At 42.8% G+C, this 20,625-nt stretch overlaps 5 protein-coding genes across 7 annotated transcripts in view; 2 read left to right on the top strand and 3 right to left on the bottom strand.

The window, feature by feature from the left end:
• The first annotated feature begins 172 nt into the window (after positions 1–172).
• Positions 173–6,381, top strand: mlst8 (MTOR associated protein, LST8 homolog (S. cerevisiae)). Its single transcript, XM_086195922.1, has 9 exons — positions 173–255; positions 469–699; positions 890–941; positions 1,054–1,216; positions 1,701–1,776; positions 2,994–3,146; positions 3,372–3,496; positions 3,751–3,914; positions 4,370–6,381. Exons 2-9 carry the CDS (start codon positions 571–573, stop codon positions 4,486–4,488), a joined length of 981 nt encoding a protein of 326 aa, XP_086052048.1. The 5' UTR covers positions 173–255; positions 469–570; the 3' UTR covers positions 4,489–6,381.
• Positions 5,133–9,053, bottom strand: bricd5 (BRICHOS domain containing 5). Its single transcript, XM_086195923.1, has 6 exons — positions 8,930–9,053; positions 8,615–8,746; positions 8,386–8,535; positions 8,169–8,276; positions 6,880–7,030; positions 5,133–5,647 (listed from the first exon to the last, which is right to left on the bottom strand). The coding sequence occupies exons 1-6, from the start codon at positions 8,981–8,983 to the stop codon at positions 5,553–5,555; spliced, it is 690 nt and encodes a 229-aa protein (XP_086052049.1). The 5' UTR covers positions 8,984–9,053; the 3' UTR covers positions 5,133–5,552.
• Positions 9,054–9,582: 529 nt separating this feature from the next.
• On the bottom strand, positions 9,583–13,209 carry pgp (phosphoglycolate phosphatase). Its single transcript, XM_086195122.1, has 2 exons — positions 12,323–13,209; positions 9,583–11,757 (listed from the first exon to the last, which is right to left on the bottom strand). Exons 1-2 carry the CDS (start codon positions 12,915–12,917, stop codon positions 11,432–11,434), a joined length of 921 nt encoding a protein of 306 aa, XP_086051248.1. The 5' UTR covers positions 12,918–13,209; the 3' UTR covers positions 9,583–11,431.
• Positions 13,210–13,684: 475 nt separating this feature from the next.
• zdhhc4 (zDHHC palmitoyltransferase 4) lies at positions 13,685–17,256 on the bottom strand. Of its 2 annotated transcripts, none has more exons than XM_086195219.1 (7): positions 17,069–17,256; positions 16,719–16,855; positions 16,532–16,605; positions 16,265–16,359; positions 15,039–15,167; positions 14,554–14,798; positions 13,685–14,442 (listed from the first exon to the last, which is right to left on the bottom strand). In XM_086195219.1, the coding sequence occupies exons 2-7, from the start codon at positions 16,839–16,841 to the stop codon at positions 14,143–14,145; spliced, it is 966 nt and encodes a 321-aa protein (XP_086051345.1). In that variant the 5' UTR covers positions 16,842–16,855; positions 17,069–17,256; the 3' UTR covers positions 13,685–14,142. The 2 variants fall into 2 exon arrangements, with proteins under 2 accessions (XP_086051345.1, XP_086051344.1); XM_086195218.1 differs by having other exon boundaries at positions 16,265–16,443; positions 17,069–17,254.
• Positions 17,257–19,887: 2,631 nt separating this feature from the next.
• The window catches only part of grid2ipb (glutamate receptor, ionotropic, delta 2 (Grid2) interacting protein, b), a 35,853-nt gene continuing 35,115 nt past the window's right edge, over positions 19,888–20,625 (top strand). For both annotated transcript variants that reach the window (XM_086196111.1, XM_086196110.1), the window contains exon 1: positions 19,888–20,503. In XM_086196111.1, coding sequence (XP_086052237.1) covers positions 20,419–20,503 — 85 coding nt within the window. In that variant the 5' untranslated portion in view covers positions 19,888–20,418. The remainder of the gene's footprint in view (positions 20,504–20,625) is intronic.

The following is a 20,625-nucleotide window of genomic DNA, read 5'->3' as shown; positions in this document are numbered from 1 at the left end:
AAATTCTTATTCTTTTCAATATCGCCATCAACAATAAATTAATAAAAGCCTCTGTCAGCGTCAGCTAACACTTTATTCTATAATCAAAGTAAGGAAATGTGTCGTCCTTTTGTCTATTTTCTTGCAAGTCTAAAAGCAAGTCGGTAGGTGGCAACATTGCACTCATCAAAACGGAACGTGACATTGCTGTATGGGGTTGCTAAGGGACGTATTACGCTGACGGACGTACTGAGCTATCAGTACAATCGACTCAAGGTAAACAAAATTCGTCCGTTCCCGTCTGTAGGACTGTATTGTCCGGTTTTACCCAAAATGTTGTTACATTTGCATTGAAGTGTAAACATTAAATGCCTGAAGTGAATTTATCATACCTAAGCTACTATGCTAACGCTAGCTGATACGGGTCGACTGTTATACCTGTATTTCCTCTGATAAACATAACATGAACATACATGTTTTTCCTTGCAGATTTTGGAATGTCCGAGAGCTGCGGTAGTATTGACTAGTTCCTACAGTTCTGTGTCGTGTTATACATACTTGGCCCTGCGCAGTGACTGTCTACAGCCAAGCATGAATGTGAACCAGGGCACGGTGGGCAGCGACCCAGTTATTCTGGCTACGGCTGGATACGACCACACTGTCCGCTTCTGGCAGGCCCACAGCGGTATCTGCACCAGGACAGTCCAGCACCAGGACTCTGTATCCTCACTTTGCTTATAAGACTCCATAACAACCTCCAACGTTACTTTAAATGTAGTGTTCTTCTGTGTGTTTAAATGTACATGTGGACATACAGTAACATGAATCAGGACATTTCCTCAAATGATGGTAATTCTGTTATTAAAGCTGTTCCACAATGTAAAGCTTTTGCTTTAACATTTTTCTCAAGCAAGTGAATTCACTTGAAGTTACACCAGACAGAAGTATGATCGCAGCTGCTGGTGTGTTAAGAGTCTTTCTCCCCACTCTTCATTATCTAAAATGCTATGCCTTTTACTCAGAACTGTAATGTTAGATTAAAAAATGTCACAAGAAATTTTGTCTGCTTTTCAGGTTACCAGCACATCCGCATGTATGACCTGAACTCCAACAACCCCAACCCAGTGATCAACTATGATGGCGTTAGCAAGAACATCACATCTGTGGGCTTCCATGAAGATGGACGCTGGATGTACACTGGAGGAGAAGATTGCATGGCTCGTATCTGGGACCTGAGGTACAGTAAAACCTGCTGGTTGACTATCTAGCCATCCATCCATCCATTTTCTACCGCTTATCGTGTTAAGTGTCGTGGGGGGGCTGGAGCCTATCCCAGCTGCCTTCAAGCGTGAGGCGGGGTTCACCCTGGACAGGTCACCAGTCCATCACAGGGCCAACACATAGAGACACACAACCATTCACACTCACAGTCACACCTACAGTCAATTTAGAGTATCAATCAGCCTCGTCCCCTCTTGATGTCTTTGGACTGTGGGAGGAAGCTGGAGTACCAGAGAGAACCCACACAGGAACAGGGAGAACATGGAGACTCACACAGAAAGATCCCGTGCCCGAGCCAGGACTGGAACCTGGAACCTTCTTGCTGTGAGGCAAAAGTGCTAACCACTGCACCACCATGCTGCCCCTGTTGGTTAACGAGTAACAAAAAAAAACTGTTCTGTCTTCATTACACCAAGATAAATTCTTGTTGTTTCTCACAGGTCAAGAAATTTACAGTGTCAGAGGATCTTCCAGGTCAACGCACCAATCAACTGTGTGTGCTTGCATCCCAACCAGGTGAAACATTCAGTGTCTGCTTGAATAGATTTAATGAGATTGACATTAAGAACAGCCTGTTATTCTTGAGCGACTGTTAAATTGTACTCTAGGCTGCTCTATTTCTTGGTTATTTTTCTTTTACAATATCTCACTGAGATATTTCATTATTTGCAAAAGGGATATTTGGACAAAAACTTCTCTATCTTTAGACAAACGCTCACTGAAACTATGAATGGAAATGAATGATGTATAATCGATTATTGACAATTTTGTTGATCCATGAAATTTGATTGATCAAACATTTGAATCAATGAGGTTGTGTATTCTGTGTCTTAAGGGAATGCAATTAATTTCACTCTGAGGCAGCAACCAGCTGGGGCATAACTTGTCTTTTTTTAGGAGACAGGAAATGGACCGCTTGGCAGCCTACGGGCTCCCGTAGAAATCAAAAGTTAACACGACAAAGTTAAGAGTTTAGTTAAGTGGAGAAAAAAAAAAGCTGAATGTAAACATTGGAATGCTGTGTTTATCTCCAAAACAATTGTAACCATGTCCATGATTGATCACCAGCACACATGAACAAACGACTTGTCAAAACCAGATAATGTATTGCAGTATTTGATACTTTGTTCCAATCCTGTTTTTTGGTGTTTCTTGCCACTGTCAAAAAAAAAGGTCAATTAATAATTGACTCTAATTATCTCAATGATCAGTTAAGATTCAGATGTATTTATTGTCAGTTCTTCAATCTGTCCTCAAGTGGAGCATTTTAAGTGCCTAAAACTGCTTTATGTGTTTTCCAAGACTGCACCAAAGCTAAGGGCTTACTCACACAAAGCCATCTGTACTGTGCCCAAGCACGTTTGCTCCCTCATTGTTTAGATGCTGTAAGCGCTCGGTACAGCATTCAGATACAGCATGCTTCCTGGGCTTAGCTTGGATGGCCGAGCTTGGCTTCAGCATGATACAGTTGCATGGGCACAGACTACAGCCTCACACACCTGAGCATAACTACACTAAGAGCAACCTCAAGATACATGACGATCAATGTTTCTGTTCAATGAGAGCAAGACAGTATTGTATGCATGGCTTGTCTTTCACCTGCGCTTCACTGTATGTTAAAGTAATGCCAGATTGTGTTTTGAGCAGTGTAACTGTCTCTCTGTGTATCGTGTACAACTCAAGTCAGCATTTAGTGTGCATGTTGTCTGTAAACCTGCCATTCATGCTTTCAGGCAGAACTGATTGTTGGAGACCAGAGTGGAGTGATCCACATTTGGGATCTGAAGACGGATCATAATGAACAGCTGATTCCCGAGCCCGAGGTCTCTGTCAACTCTGTTCATATCGACCCAGATGCCAGTTACATGGCAGCAGTCAACAGCTCGGTCAGTACCCCGTCATATTTATCACAGCCGATTGAAATTTTATAGCGACTCCTTTGGTTCAGCTTTAATGATATCCTGCAATGGGCCGATTCAAGCTGATGAATCTTGTCTTTGGACATGTGGTGAATATTTGAGCTATTAATTTTATCTGCTGTCAAACCTGATTAGTAACAGCTTTGCTAAAAGGAAGGCTACTTCATTTGGCCCTTTTGTCCTCCTTAACAGGGAAACTGTTATGTGTGGAACCTTGCCGGAGGCATTGGAGATGAGGTGACTCAGCTCATTCCCAAGACTAAGATCCCTGCGCATAAGCGCTACTCTCTCCGCTGCAAGTTCAGCCCTGATTCGACGTGAGCACCTCCCTTTTCAAATCAAGGATTGATGATGATGGCCAGGGATGGAGAGTAGCATTTGTGGCTGGGTTCATTTCATTTTACCTCAACTCTTGTTTATGGATATTCTGGCAAAAGAAATCTCCTTGAGTAGAGAAACTGTTAAACCAACAGCTTTTGGGACATTTCAGCAGCTGCACCCACTTAACGAGACAGTTCAGATGCTGTGGCTGACACCCATATTGACTTTATCTGTTTGTCATCATACTCAGTCTATTGGCCACCTGCTCAGCTGATCAGACCTGCAAGATATGGAGGACATCCAACTTCTCCCTGATGACAGAGTTAAGCATCAAGAGCAACAATCCTGGGGAGACATCTAGAGGCTGGATGTGGGACTGCGCCTTCTCTGGAGACTCCCAATATATTGTCACAGGTAAGACGGTCACAAGCAATCTCAGTATATTTGAACATCTTCCACTCTTAACATCCCGACTGAAAAGAAGCCCCAGGTTTGAGTAGTAGAGTAGTCAGCTAGTTAGTGAACAGAAAGTTTACTTTGGTGTTGTTAAATTGCTATAACATTGCAAACTACCGAACAAAAGAATAAAGCATTAAAATCCATATTTGTTAAGAAAACATGAACAATCATGAAGAAGAGAGGATCAAATGCAAAAAATAAATGTGTGTGGGGGGGATTCTTCAGGTGTCACGCTGAGGACGCTTTTCAGTGATGTTTTCAACTCAAGTTCAGTAAAGCTTGTGATACGTAGGAGCCTTGTGCAAGTGTCGTTTCATCCTTTGGTGACATTAACAGGTTTAGTTTGGATTGTTCCAGGGTCAAAAATGTTCAGCAGCGAGCTTCATAATGTGGCTCTTGTTTTCCCGTAGCGTCCTCAGACAACCTGGCCCGTTTGTGGTGTGTGGAGACCGGCGAGATCAAGAGGGAGTACAGCGGCCACCAGAAGGCTGTGGTGTGTCTGGCCTTCAATGACAGTGTGCTGGGCTGACGAGGGAGAGGATAAAAAAAGAAGAGACAAGATACGGCAGACAGACTGCGCAGAGGTGAAATAAGGACAGAAAAGCAAAGGGACTTAATTCCCAGATGCTGGAGGTGTGTTGGCGTCAGCGGGTATAAGTCATTTTCATTCCACACACCACCTTGAGAGAGTTCGGGCTTGTGTTTGAACATTGCATTGTAACTCGGTTGTGTTTTCCAAGATGCCTACAATGTTGTTTCCTGTCAGTACTGTGCAGGATACTATGGCTGTAAACATGAAGTGAAAACCCACTAAAAATAAAGGTCCTAGCACTTTTACAGCAGTAAATTGAGATTGTTATAAAAGTACGTGGTAGTATTTATCAATTCGTTCTGTGTACGAGAGGAAATCTTTTGCAAGTGTTTTTGATTTACAGTACACAATATTTCCTGTATGAAAGAGAGACTTTCTTCAGAGTCACCAGATAAGCTATCATTTGCAATGGAAGTCATTCATTTTTTCCTGAGTAGATTTGTTTTGACATAAAGGCGCGTTGTACGGAAATAATCATTGAAAACTAGATCATGTCAAGAACAGGATTCATACAAGCCCTTATTGTGCCAAAGTTCTTTTTCTTTTCCTTTTCAGTTTAATTCAGGGGAAAAGTGGCCAGAATTACTCATTTTATTAGACAGATCAGAACACTCACATTGCAAAAGGAACAATTATACATAATTGCACTTCAGCAGTGAGTTACAGGAAATACAACTAGAGGAACGCACAAAAAAGGGGATCTTTCTTCTGTAATCTCTGAATGGTGCCACCAGAGAGGGTATTAGACATGAAGAGAGTGACGATTTGGTTTTGGCCATAACCGTGACAGCTTGTCTCCATCTCTTCTCTCTTGGAAGGAGAATGGAAGGGTTGACCGCATCGCTAGTTACTGGTGGCTGTATGGCACAAAGGAAACAGTCAAAGCTGGCTTTAGTTTGTTCCTCAGAGAGAAAGAGAACCAGACAGACAGAAAGACAGACAGAGAGCTAAAAAAGACAACTTTGTTTCCCTGATCTTTGGCTGGGAGGCGAGGAAGAGAGTTACTCTGGCAGGTAGTAGAAACACACAGACACACAGATGTTGCTTGGGAAGCAAATGTCGATGCAAAAATAGACCAGTCTCTGTTTCCCTGGGCCTAAAAGACAGAAACCATAGGGATTCATTAAAAAATAACACAACAAGACACCAACTTGGTGAACACATTGTCAACCGCCATCAGATCTCCCTGTTCTCATCCTCTGTGCACAGACACTGCTGCTTGTTCTGTTGTAAGACAAGCAGAAGAAATGGTACGACCCACTCTGATTTAACTAATTCCTTGCGATAATTAAAGAAAAATAGATGGTAAATATCATTTATAACTTTAAGACATAATCAACCCACTGCTAAAACCATTAGCTTTTCCTTTCATTAAAATGTGAATTCAGGAATCAGTCCCTGATAAATGATAAACGTCTCTGTTTACTGTGTGATACTTAAATTTCTTCAGCACCCCAGGTAGAGTGTTGATTGAGTTTTTAGTGTGCGCAGTTTAATCAGCTGGTCATTGACTGCAACAGTGGAAAGGTCACTAAATGTCATAGGTTAGGTTGCAACCTGTCATGTCATTTCAAAATGTCAGCATGCAAAGAGATGTGCGCAGTCTATAGCTCTGGGAAGCCATTAAACAAAAAAACTCCAATCTATTTCCTTAAATGTTATTGAGACAAGGATGTAACCTGACAGATGTGTAAGCTAATTTTAAGACAAAAAAAAAGTTCTTAGTCATCTAAAAGGTTTCAGATGGTCATAAAAAATATGGAGGAGTCATGGAATTTGAAAATATCCTTTTCTTTGTCTGGAAAAGTTTATGAAAAATAAAAACCAATTTTGAATAGTAATCGTTATTTACTTCTCATACTGTGTACCTGCATTTTGAACTATGTGTGGTTCAGTTAACATTTAGGAAAAATCCCTTTTGGTTGCTATGCGTTTAGTTTGACACACATTTTTATCGTATCAAACCACCTCGTTTTTTCATTCGTAGTTCAAGTATTTAAATATTTTTTTCATTTTTCATCTAAAAACAGATGTTTCAGAGAATGTCAGTCATGACATTTTCCCTCAGGTGTGGAAAAGTCAAGGAAATTGATTGGTAAAAATGTCTACAATCCCTATCCAACCGAATATATTCGGATAATTGGTCAGATAAAACAAGACGTTTAAAAATGCTGACTTTTTTTTTTTTTTACATGTTCCTGGCCGTTAGTCAGGTCTCTGTGGAACTTTTGATGAATTGATCATAAACGCAACTTCAGCCCTGGTGGTATTTGTTTATGTGTATTGTGGGAGCAGTCCTATCTACAGGACAGATTTGGTGGTGTTTACCCTCGGCCCTCCTGGTCCAGTGGATGGACCGGTCCTGACACAGAGCCTGGAGAGGCTCCTCCAGGGTGGATAAGTCAACCAGACTGGCTGCCAGCACACCCAGAAACTCAGTCTGCCTCTGGGTGTCATTCCCAGTCAGCTGGAACTGACCCTGCAGAGGACATGAAGAATAATCTTAATAATCAGATAAGACTAATAAAAATGAAGACTTCAACAGATGGGAAAACTACCCTGCTATTAGACTGACACAGTATATTTATTGATGAGGTGTGTGTGTGTGTGTGAATTGTGCTCTTATTTATTACAAAGGATGGGTTTAACTGCAGCACTTAACCCTTCTGATGGGCTCTTACAATAATCCACTTAAAGTTCTGTTCTGCCTGAATGGGTCAGTGAGTTCTCCTTCACCATCCCAGACCAAGAAGACCATTGTGCCGTAGCGCAGAGGGACAAAACACTCAGCATTCATAAGGGCCTAACCCACCTATCATCCATTAAATGAGCACAAACAGCACAGATTAAAGCTCAAAGAGACATGTGACACCAGGAGACAGGGTCATAAAACTCAATTGCTGCTTTTGATGCATTGAGGGGCCAAAAGATGATAAGGAAGAGAAAGAGAACCCCACCTGGGTTTACCTCATAGCTCCGCATCACATCCCAGGGTTCCATTTAACTACAGCCATGATTGTTCACCTCTGTGTATTGTAAATGAGCCAGATTATTCCACACAAATCTTCATCGAGGGTCGAGCTCATTCTTGACCTTAACCGTCCGCGAGTACGTCAATATCAGAAATCCACTTTTGTCCGTAAATTTGCCATCAAGCAGACCCAAAAATCTCGAAACTAACCAATGGATCAGGCAGTATTTCAGTCTGACAGAGGAGTCTTAAAAGCCCTCATACAGAGTGGCCATTGTGCCCATTCCAAGGCTCAGGCTCACTGCGTCCTGTAAGAAGATCCTGGGCGCGCAGAAGGGGCTGCGGGGATCAGATGTGCTGAGGAATTCAGCCGTGGAGGGAATAGAGAGGGAGACTGTAAGGCTCTTCCAGACCCTGTACGCTTCACCCGTCTCCCTGAACAGAGTGTCCGGGAAGACATGCAAAACCTATGAGAGGCTGCTGTCTCTGGCTCATTAGCGCTTCTGTCAGAACCCACTGCAAGAAATGCTGGTTGACACGGGTGCCGCTCTACCTTTACAAACAACGGAACCAGAAAGGGTAGTCTCAGCGTCCTGGTCCTACATTTCCTGAATACATAGATGAAACCTCTGTCAGCACCTATTACCTCAAGTGTCGATGCATGAAGGAGGGACTGCACGTTCTTGTAGTCGGATGTCTCCATGGTTCGGAGAAAGCAGCTCTCTTCACTGACTGGTTTGTAACATATCAACCCCTGTGTAACAGGACAGCAGACGGTCACGCATTTTCCCCCCTTCACAATCCACAGATTTACTTGATTATTCCTTCAGCTGCATCAGGAACAAAGACTTGTGTGGACATACATGTTTGACATCAAAGACCACCGTGGATGTTTGATTTGTTGGTGTGGTCACAGAAAAAGTCACTAGATTGTTCTGCTGGTCCACAACAGCTGACTGGTTGACAAGAAGTCCAGTGTGGTCTGGAACAGTGATGCGGACTGTCTGTAAAGACTAACACAGACAAGTGTGTTGATCAGGATAATAGAAATTGGGGAGGGGGGGGGGGTCTACTCAGCTGGATGGAAGTTACCTGTGAGTAAGTCTGTGACAGCCTGAGGTGTCCTGTCAGGCCCAGGGCGATGATGATGATGAGCAGAGAAGCTGAGAGGCTGAGCCAGAATGCCTTGTGTGGAAAATGGGGGGATGCAGGTGGACCCCCATCCTGGAAGGATGTTACCACGCAGAAGAACCAGCAATTTAAACAATATGGGACTTGAACTGCTTTTATGTAATACATAATTTTGGCTACAATATCTGCAAGTCCTATCCAGATCAATTTAAGCTTAAAACAGCCTCATGCTATGACCCTAAATGCCCTTTCGTGAACTAAAATCCATCTGCTTACCGTGCATGCAGCTTCCTCCAAACCGCTCTCTGAATGTGCCCAACACCTCACCATCCTGTGTCCCTTGACGACTCCTCACTCGGTCTGCTCCCGTTACGCTGCTACCGGCATGGAGCCGTGCTCATGACCAGCGCGAACTGAGACCCAATACACCTGCCTGACTTCTCTTTGTCCCTGCAGACCTCCCCCTCCCTCTCCTCAGCTCGTCTATGTTGCCCTCCCAATACAGCCACCCGCTTCACCCACAGCTGAAACTTGGCAAAGTCAAAGTATTGCCTTTCTGGAATTTCCTCTTTTTAAAGCAGTGTTATCTGATTAATATGACAGCTGCCCATCAGCCATTATCCACTTTTCATTTGGCCTTCTTCCCCATAACACACACACACACACACACACACACACACACACACACACACACACCTATCCTGGGCCAAACAATGGACAAAGAGGTGAGACAGGCACAGCTTGGAAAGTCCTTCATCGGGTGAGAGGTGATATACCGCTGCATGATGAAAGCCCAAGGTGACTTCGAGGGAGCACGTTAAGATACATTTAAATCAAGAGATCAGCGGAGTGAGTTAAGTCAAGCTTTATTGAGCACACTGCTTACAGTGACTCTGCAAGTGAGAAGGATTACTGTCGTTAAAAACAAGTCAGGAAAAATCAACTGTAAAAACGAGAGAATTGTGGGCATCACAGCACCTTTTTGAGAGAAAAACAAAACTTAAGAAATCAAGTGGCACCAGTTCAGTTCTTGACAGCCCAAGTTTTGGCCTGTAATTTATTTGATCATTTTAGAAACAGAGCTGTAAACCTGAACACACATTACAAAACTGCTGACTCTTTTTTTTACCCATTTCCCTCTAGTTTGACTTTTAGTTACTTAAGGGGAGATTGCATCACAAACAAGATAAAGGCCTTCAAGGTGCAACCCCCCCCCCCCCCAAAATATTAACACTTTTATGCTGAAACACTGAAAATTAAAAAGGTGCTATTTCTTTACATTTAAACCAAGCTGGAACCTGGTGAGTCCTGACTTGTAATATCACTTTATACATCAAGAGACAAGAGCAAGTCCCTTTAGCATGAAGTAGCCCACCTCTAGAAACTGGACTGGACTGTTGTAAATGTATATGGATCGCTCAGCATGTAGTGTGTGTGTGTGTGTATATATATATATATATATATATACACACATATATATACACACTACTTACTTTCTAGCACACATGCACAACATGACTGCATCTACAAGAGGGGAGGTAATAATCCAGAACCTGAGTATGGACAAAACTGCAGCATCACAACACCGAGGTCCACATGGAGCCTCCGTACACCCTGTAAAACTAACCTTTGTGTCCTGTTTCAATTAAAGGATCAACCGAACAACCCTAATGAGTAAACTCGTGTTGGCTGCTTTTAAAGGGGGCCTTTGTCGATGACAAATTTTTGCAGGCCAGCTTAGACATAAGCATCGCCGCGGCCTCCCTCCACCAAACGTAAACGGGATTTCTACATTGGATTTTGGATTACAGCTGAAACTAAACTTTGCGGCAAACCAAACTTTAAAATTGACAGTTTATTTAGCAGGATAGTCCTCACGTTCCACTTCATTTTTTTGAAACGTGAATTTAAATGTTTGGAGGTGTCAAACTACACAGAGGACGCATGACGTCATCATCACAACTAGCGCCATGCCGCTTCCAATTGTACAAACCACTAACCTCAGTCACGCATTTAACCTCCCCCAAAAAACATTAAAAATCCACTGACTTTGAGACAAAGCAACTCAACAATACTTACTTCTGGGTTTTAGGATTCATTCCTACACCACTATATTCTGCTACCACTGTGGCATAGGGGAGCGCTGGAACATAAAATTAAACCCATACTAAGGAAGTTGGCGTTTCCATCAGAAGGAAAGCCGAGTGACTTAAGCAGCAGAATGTGAGAAGGATATTTCACAATGCCGCTGTCTATGAGTGAGCTGCTGATATTTGCACGACTTTTTAACAATGGCAGTTACCCAAGCTGCATCAGTTCACTTCTGTCACTCATGGCTTCTGTTGTACTGGTAAAGTAAAAGCCTTAGCTAGGAGCTACAAAAAAATCAATCAAAGGAGGCCCACGCAACTAAAATCGTTCCCCATTCCTGTGGTCAAAACACACTAAGATGGGGACGCTTCAAGTGTGAAAAAGTGCCTCCAGTTTTGGTTCTTGTTTCTTAAGACACGAGTCACAAGACATCAGCTTCCAGGTAATATGCCGCCCCCTAATGGTCTGGAGTGTGAAGTATGAGCTTCTGGCTAGTTTTCAATGTTTCAAATAACACCTTACATCAGGTTTAAATAATAATTCAATAGCAAAGCTAAAATGTGTGTTAAAATGTCTTTGTAAAACCATAGCTTCTGATGCTTGGTTGTGCCCTTGTGAGATGACTTATTTCTCGGAAAAGCACTCAAGGACGACGGGCCCAGGCATGAGAGGGTCTCGGCTAACGCCTCATCCCTGCAGAGCTGGAAGCAGGTCTGCGATGCTCTCCACGTAATAATCTGGCACCATCCCCTGCCTCTCCACACAGCCGCTCCTCAGGTGGGCTTCAGCGTCTGCCACAGTACTGACACCAGTCAGGGTGAGGAGGGTCTTCAGGCCACAATTCGAACCCAGCATGATGTCTGTGTCAAGGCGGTCACCCACCATCAGGCAACGGTCCCGGTCCACGCCAAACTGCGAGGCCACACAGTTGAACATGAAATGGTTGGGCTTGCCCACCGTCTCAGCCTGGCGCTGGGCTGCTGTCTCAACCGCTTGCAGCAGACAGCCGGTACCTGCGAGGAGGAGTGGATGTCGTAATTTAAGGCGACCTTTGCTGGACAAACAATGCTTGGAAACCTTCCTGAGATTACAGAATTAAATTCCTCTAAATTCCACAGTCACAATAATCTGTGAATACATTTTGGACGGTTAAAGGGCAACTTGATGTTTTGTGGACTTAATGGATGGCAGCTTTTTCGTGATGAAAGAAATAAAAAATTATTCTTCAAAGTGGATTTTTTTTTATATATATCTGAAGGGGGACCTTTATATTTTTTATCCAGTAAACAGACTTGGCAGTTTGCAATCTGTATTATTTTATGCATTCAAGCAGTCACGCTTTCAAGAATGAAACATATTCATAGTTTTGAAAGTACAAGATATAATTTTTCACAGATACAAGCTCCTCGGGTCATGTCTCCAGGCCTGAATGTAAAATGCCAACTTGTGTTGGATTATTTCTACTGATACAGCTATTAACTTGAACAAATGAATGGCCACTTGTGTTGTGTAACGTCAGACACGGGGCTTTGAATTTCACCAGGCAAAACTGATCCGAGTTCAGAGAGTGATCCCTACCTGGGACGGCTCTGCCTCCCTCCAGAGGCAGCCTGGTGTCCCTGTTGGTTCCCACAAACAGACAGTCCGACTGGGTCAGGTATTGCAAGGCTCTGTTCAGCTTCATGTAGCTGAAATGTTCATCAAAACCCACGACCACCGCCTTCACATCTGGATCCAGGGGCACGTTGGCCCAATCGGTCTGCTTTCCAAAGATGTGGTCGGGTCCCACCCCGATCTGCTGGATCCCCACCGCCTCCAGCTCCTGTTTCATTGCGTTGCTCCCTATCAGGTACACTTTGCCCTCTAGCTTGCAGACGGTCTTCAGGTACATGGCGGAACAGTACGCGGTCCCGAACACTTCCTCTTCAGAGACCTCGAAGCCCAACGTGGTCATTTTATCCGCATACATCTTCCTCGTCTTGGTGCTGTTGTTAGTGACGAAAAAGACTTTCTTCCCATTTTCTTTGAGCAGGTTTATGACCCTGGGGGCACCTGGGATGGCCTGGTCCCCCCGCCAGATGACCCCGTCGCAGTCGAACAGGACGCTGTCCACAGAGTCCATGAGCTGCTTGACCAGCGTCCCGCTCAGCCGTGTACATTTGGACCCAGACATGAGGACAACTTGAAGTGAACCACGACGATCTTTTTAGTTCACACTGAGTACACGTTCTCTGATGACGGACCGTAAAAGTGCTTTCCCCTGAGCCCAGTCACGAGCGCTAGGGCGGTCATAAGGTTGCGCAGGGCGGCACGTAGCTCAGCTATAGATTGGAGGCGATGCACAGAAGCCCATGCAACCCGTTTACTGGAATAAAAGCAGTGTTGAAATTAGTCACGGGCAACCTGACCTTCCAATGAGCGCTAAATCAGCCCTGCATTTAGTTCCGCACCGGCTTAAAGCGGCAGAAACAGCTTGAGTAGCTCCGCCCATTTCCGGTCTACCGTCTCGTCCTATGGTGGCTATATTTTAGGTACCTTTTGTTTTGTCATCTCCTTTCAAATGTTTGAAATGTGTTTGTTTTTTTCTTGACAAAGTTGCCGAGATAAACTCTCGCCATCACAAAAGTATTTCGAGCTGTCTGTTGCTGTTGCTTTCACCTTCATCAAGAGAGAATGTTTCGGCCTCCCCATCGTCTGGTTTGTTGATTTGGCCACAATCTATCAATCATTAATGAAAAATTGATTACCATTGAATCTGACTTCGATTTTGAGCTTATTTTTACATGAGATTGTCCTTTTTCATGGGTACGCTCGTAAACAAATTAGACTCTTTACAAAATAGGCTGAATGAACACAGAAGAAAACTTATATAACCAGAATATCGAGGTTAGAAATTTTGAAATGGGTCACCAGTGTCCATAATTTTTCATGAAGCATTCAAGCGTCGATAGGAGCTTTTATTTATATAAAAAAAAAAATGCAAATGGTGACAGAGGAAAAGCAGTAATTGTGTAAATTGTTTTGCATCACAGCTCTTCTATTCAAGTTTTGCTATTATCTTCTAATATCGCTGGTGAAATTCAATTATGTTGACAAAAAAAAAAAACACTCCTTATCCTAAGGAACACAAAAAAAACCCTAAATTCTAGCTTACTATTCAACAAATTTAAAATGTATGGCCTTTGCATCTATATACAGTATTATAAAGAACACGTCATTGAAGGCAGCAGCCAGTGTTTACTGACTTTAACAATTCATGACAGCTCTTGGGGGATGGACACTTATTCAGAAACCACTGAACTATACTTTATTTTCTCAGTAATACTGTCATAGTTGTGATACCAAGATGACAGACAGTATAATGCAGCATTATAACCTAGAAGGCAGTACAGTATCTTTTAATTGGCTTTTTTCCGGACAGGTTTCAGAGGGAAGAAAATTTCTCCCAGATTTCGGAGTATCCCTCTGCTGTAGTAATATCTTTTAAAGTGGTCTGGTGCTGTGCTGCTGAGTTGGTTGGCAGTTGCTGTTGGCTGGCAGTGCTGACAGGTATAACCTTGACTTTTGTACCACTCGTTGGAGGTCTGGTTGACTAGAGCCAGGAAGGAATGGAACAAGGCGTAACCAGCCAGCAAGAAGAAGACGAAGACCAGAAAGCCCAGCATGAAAATGATGCGGGGGAAGGTCAGGAACAGATGCTGGAGAAAGAAAAAAAACATCTGAGATGCATTTTTTTTTAAAAAGATACCAGCTTTTTAGTTTGACTGGTAAAATGTCCAATGAGAGCAGCATTTGTTTTTACGTCTCACCTGTATAACAAACAGAGGCCCAGCTTGCTGCTGCTGCTCATACTCATCAATATAACTGGCCCCGAGAAGGCCTGAGCGCAGCGTAACATGAAGCAGCATGTCTCCTGTCAGAAGAGCAATGTCACCTGCCATGGCGCACAGGCTGAACAGGTACAGCAGGAAGTAACGCGTATTCTGAGCGCCGATACAGTTGTTCACCCAGACACAGTGGTGGTCAAAACGCTGAACACACCTGTTGCAGACCCCTGAAATAAAAGATCATCGGTACAGCGAGCACTACTTGAGGTCAAATGCATTTTTGCTTTTGATAAGGTGTTGGAATAATCCACTTATGTGTGGACAAAGCCAGAGGGAGCATAGAAGTTTGTTCAGCAATGATACGATTCAGTACAACCTTTGGTAAACTTGGAGGAGGCAACTACAGGTAGTATACCCAGAAGGAGGAGAGTTACTGGTGAAGCAGGAATATACAACAAAGTACTCACTACAGTGTTTGGAGCGTGCTGGTTTGATAAGCTGGCAGGTAGGACAAGAAATTCCAGGGTGAAACAGCTTCCTCTCGTACGGATAAACATGTAGCTGGCCAGCGGAGACTTTCACCTTTGTGATCGTGCCTGTCAGTGTGTCAAGAAATACATTATTTGTACATACTAATCCTACCAGACATAAATACAACAAGACAAGCATGTTTATAAAGGCCAGCTCGTTCTTTTCTTGTAACACACTATCCTAAGTTCCCTATTTTACCCACCATCAATGTGAATATCAGGTGCCTTACAGCCTGTTATAAAGCCATCTATGTTAAGATTTATTAAGATGAATGTAATACCTTTAAGGAAATTTAGGATTCGTAGCAAATGTAGCAGGGGTGAAGATGCCAAACCATCTCAAAATGTAGCATTTTGTGTATTCAAGTGTGAATGTGGTCCGTAGAGTAACGCAGTCAAAAGATCTGGGGTGAATGAGGGCTGTATTTGGCATTCACAAATTGTGGGTATTTTTACCTCACCTGTTACGATACCCTGGGGGATGCTGTAAACCCCAAACATGTTTATATCCTCCAGGGAAACCAAATTAAGTTACTTATCACATTTGGTGAAGGAAGGAGAACGTGCCATTCCATTCAAATTTAAGGCATATTCTTGCAACACGAGGGGAAAAAAAAACTATCCGCTCATAATTCAACTTGGGCTAATGACAGTTAACGAATGTTATGCAAATAATGGGATGCCTTGGCATTAATCAAAATAACTGCGTATGTATACACACACGTATATACATACACACACATTATATATATATGACAGTAACAAGCATTAAAAATATTTCAAATGAAATTGCTTTTGGCAAATGTGTGAATAAATGAACTGATGTAATCGTGAGGTGGGAATCCTTTTTATTTTACATCATTCAGAACATATTTTTGACTTTTTCGGGGTTAATAATGACCACCCCTGTAAGCAAAAACACAGGCCAAATATTTACTGTCCATCATTATTTGATGAGGTTGTTGAATACAGTCATCATCTTTTAATTTTGGAGATTAGACGCAGGCGAGGTGTGACGCTGCCACTCACATGGGGTCAAGGGGCAAAGGCACAATTAATTGCATATTTTGTTTGGTGTCATTTTTTCTTTGAGTAACTAGTCCGGTTTTTGTCGGCCCTAGTTATCACATATTTTGCAGCCAACATACTGGCTGGATATTTACCTGGATCTCTGCAGATGCAGAGGTAGAAGAAAAAGGACTTCACAGCCAGCAGAATGTAAGGCACAGCCAGGCTGGTCAGGGTGGTGTCCATCTCCCTGCAGTAGCCAAAAACCTCATATGTAAACTCTGCATACACAGCGGCCTCCAGTAGGATATGCATATAGATGAACATGTTGCTCCTAAAATGAGAAGCAAATGTCAGAAACTGAGGATGGAGCTACAATAAATTCTTCATTTTTAAGATTATTTTCCACTTGTGTGCAGTACCTCTGATGAAACAGCCTGTGCAAGGTCCGCTGTGAAAGCTCTGTGAGCCATTTCGGCGTGAATGGTGCAGCTACCTGGGAAGGAAAAAACTTCGACGTGTTTACATCGCACTTGAAAAAAAGTAGTCCGACAGCGCCGTCCAGCGTCAATTCGTAGTAGTACGGCTAAGAAGCTACCCTTTACTTACATTTGCTATACAATTTAAGAGGGTATTTAAAGGGGTTTGCTGTTGTCCTGAGTATCTGCAGATTAGGAGGATGCACGTCAGCACCACGGCGACGTAGATAGCAAACAGTGTGAGGAAGTCCATGTTTCACCTGGCAGCTTTCAGAGAAACAAAACAACAGGTGTTAGTGGTGAAAACTCCCTGCAAAACTAAGGCTTCAACAATTAAGCGCCTTCAGTGATTTTATATTACGAGCACTAAGATATGTAAATTCGTCACGTCCCTAAATGTCTATTAAACAAGTTTAAGTTAGCATACTAGCTTTAGCGAACGTGCATATCGATATACTTGCATTCCAAGCCTGTATGTACCTTTTATATCCCCTCGTAACTTCCTGGAGAGGTCACACATAACTGCCGTTGAGCGTATTATCTCATTACAGCATCGCTGGAAAGGATTTTGTCGGGAGGGATGTGGCTACCTGTTTCACTTTTAGTCCATGCTACGATCTGTAAACAATGAATCCCACTTCCTTAGCATCGGTGTGGCTAACTTTCATGCTAACAGCTGGGGTTGGGCTAAACCATGCTTCTTCCTCAGATACTGGTCTTTGATTGTGACAAAGAAAACGTGCCCATATTTGGGTGTATTTTTGTTTTTGACAAATTGGTCTAATATTGGTTTTCTCTTCTAGCATTTCTGCTTGTTCCTGTTTTCAAAAGTTAATACAATCACTCAAATTTTTCTGATGCATGCAGGTCGGTTTAACATATCCCTGCCTCCAGATTAGAAATGATTGCACTGCTTTGACCATTTTACTGCCCAAATTAATGCTTGCTTTTTTTTCTCTTCCTGTCACTGACATCCACAGCCTAACACAATGCAAAAGGGCATCACAATACACCTGTTGGATCTGGTTGCTATCCGGGCTCCACACTCATATTACAGGTCACTGTGTGGGGAAGAGACACAGCATTCTCAGGAACCCTGCATGCACATCTACGGATGCAGTTTAAAAAGGTACGGGAGTTTGCTTGTGTTAAATCTTATGCTATTAGTCACAAAATATATTTATTTTTCACCCTGAAAAATCATTCATCAGCATTGCTGTTCTGTTCATCATAAAGATAAGTTCAAATCTACTGCTAACCATAGACATAACATACAAACCGCTTGTAACATTAAAGATTCATGTAGTCTTTTTCTGACTAAACTGCATGCAAAATGTTTTTTTTGTAATATTGCCATATATACATGTGTCTTGGCTGTGCTGTTGAGTTGAAAGTTTAACTGAAGGGAACAGTGTCTGTTTGGAAATAAAGTCATTTGTGTTAATTTATTCAGTTGCTTGGACAGACTGTTCCTTACTGTGTCCCTTGTTGCTAGCAACAGTTCATATTGCAATAGGACCAGTGGCAGGCTTTCCCACTGATGCTTTATGTTCAGCTGTGCTGTGGTTTGTCATCACATCTGTCTACAGCAATGTTCAGACAGAATTTTAAAAAGCAATTTTCAAGGAACTCGACTGTTTTCAGGTGCCCAAATATAATAATTTGCTCTTTTTCTTTCTTATTTGACTACGAAGGAAATCTATTTGAAATTTGTATGTGATAAATGATATTCATATTTATTCATATCAAGGGTGGAAGTAGACTGAATTGAAACTTCCTCTAACAGTGGTCTACTTTCTGAAAAATGAGTTTTCACCGCAGTAGAAGAAAATGGCTTCACTGGAAGTAACGAACATCAACCCCAGTAGAATAAACACAACTGTAGATGCAGTCATTGCAGAAATAGACGAATTAATAGCCATTGAATAAGAACAGGAAGATTCACTCAAGGAGTATTTAAGCAGAATCAAGGCTTTTCACTGTTCTTCTGACTGGGTTTATTGAAGGGTTCCAGCTGTAGCTGCAGAGTAAAGGTGGGAAATTGGATCAGAAATATCAGAATCAGGTGCCAGGAATGATGTTATTCACAGATCGTATATTGGAATGCTGGTGGTGATCCACGTACCGGTCCAGATTCCACCATTTTTATAAAAACTCACAGTCTTACTTTTTTGAAGGGTAAATTATATAAGAGCTTAAAAATTCACAGTTACACAGAGTCACTATGAGATGATCTTACTGTTGCTGCTGTTCTTTGCGATCACTCAAATGAGCATAGTCACCTCACCTCAGCTTCTTGACATTGACTTGAAGCTTAGCAACCTGAACAGCTGGTTCTTCTGACAAAATGTGCCTTTTTACTTCCCTTGGGACAAAAGCCTCTGCAAAAATACATAGTGTATGACATTTCCACACATTCTGACTTCAATAGTTATGGGTCATTATTTTGCGTTAGTCAGGTACTTTGTAAATTTGTGTAATTATCAATCCATCCATTTTCTTCTACTAATCCTGTTAAGGGTCACGGGGGGCTGGAGCCTATCCCAGCAACTTTCAGGCGAGAGGCGGGGTTCACCCTGGACAGGTCACCAGTCCATCACAGGACCAACACACAGAGACAGACAACCATTCACACTCACAGTCACACCTACGGTCAATTTAGAGTATCAATCAGTCTCGTCCTCTCTTGATGTCTTTGGACTGTGGGAGGAAGCTGGAGTACCAGAGAGAACCCACACAGGAACAGGGAGAACATGCAGACTCCACACAGAAAGATCCTGTGATGGAGCCAGGACTGGAACCTGGAACCTTCTTGCTGTGAGGCGACACTGCTAACCACACTGCGCCGATATGTGTAATTAAAGTAACCCAAATAGTCAAATCCAGAGGTAACCATAATGTTGTCCAACAATGTTAAATGCTCCTGTAAATGTATTCTCATGCTTTGACCACGGGTAACAGCACTCAGCTACCCCCTGACTGAATTCAACACACAATGTCAGCTGTGTGGGGGTTAGGGACTCATCTAATAGGAAAATAATGCTAGGCTGTTTTATTAGGGTCACACTGGATTCATCAACAGCATTAATGATCAGCTGCAGATATTTAAAATGTATTTAGATGTATGTCTTCATTATACACAATATAATCAGTGTAGGTATCCATCATGGGAGGTCAGCATGTGCTCCTGCAGTATTAATGACAGGGGGGTGGATTCAGTACATAATCCTACTAATCCTACAGGCTGAAGTCTTCAATTGCCCCTACTCCTTCTCAATGGGCTGAACGCGCACATTGAAGCATACACATGGACTACAGAATTCCAGGCAAGCCAATGTTCCGATCTGAACTCCTCAGGTTTTCTCGCACCGACGCAGAGAGATTCTGGGCCAGGAGCAGTCCCTCTGAGAGCCACCTAGCCAAGAAAGGAGGAGGAGGAAAAAGACACATTTGTGTATTTATAGAAAAATGAGGCCTCACAATACCCTTTTTGGAGAGAGAATTATTAAGGAAGCGAGGTGCGCGGGTGCATGCGTCCCAGTTTTCTGATTAACACTGTGCGAGCGGGCTGGCCTAGGATGAATCAGGGATGAGACGAAGGACTAACTCCTTGACACACTCACTGAGAGACTGCACTCGCTTTTCATGCACACTCACCCCTTCCTCATGAGGAGACTGCTGTGTTTTCAGATGGGGCAATGATTTGAGTTCCATCGCCCTTTTCTCTGTGGGTTGTGGGGTGACCTGGGAGGAGGGTTTTTTTCACATTGTATTTGACAACGAATATTGGATAATAGCCTGCTAGCAGGCCACCTACATTGACATTCAAGATGAAGAAGTTTTTGCAAAACAAAAAAGGCAGATACTCTTTTCGTCAGAGCAAACGGGGCTCTCGGTATCCATCTAAAGATTTCTGTAAGTCTTTTATCAGCTTCGTCCACTATGTGAATCCTGCTGTTCTGTGGCTGTGGAGGTGGTGGAGCACATTATTAGCCTCCAGCTGAGCTGTGGGGGTTTATGCTAGATTACATTTCGCA

This window comes from Aulostomus chinensis, chromosome 23 (assembly GCF_037954235.1).
Source record: "Aulostomus chinensis isolate RoL2024-O1b breed Wild chromosome 23, RoL_Achi_v1.0, whole genome shotgun sequence".
In the NCBI taxonomy this organism is placed as follows: Eukaryota; Metazoa; Chordata; class Actinopteri; order Syngnathiformes; family Aulostomidae; genus Aulostomus; species Aulostomus chinensis.
The sequence above is the reverse complement of the archived record's forward strand: the minus strand, read 5'-3'. Positions and strand labels throughout refer to the sequence as shown.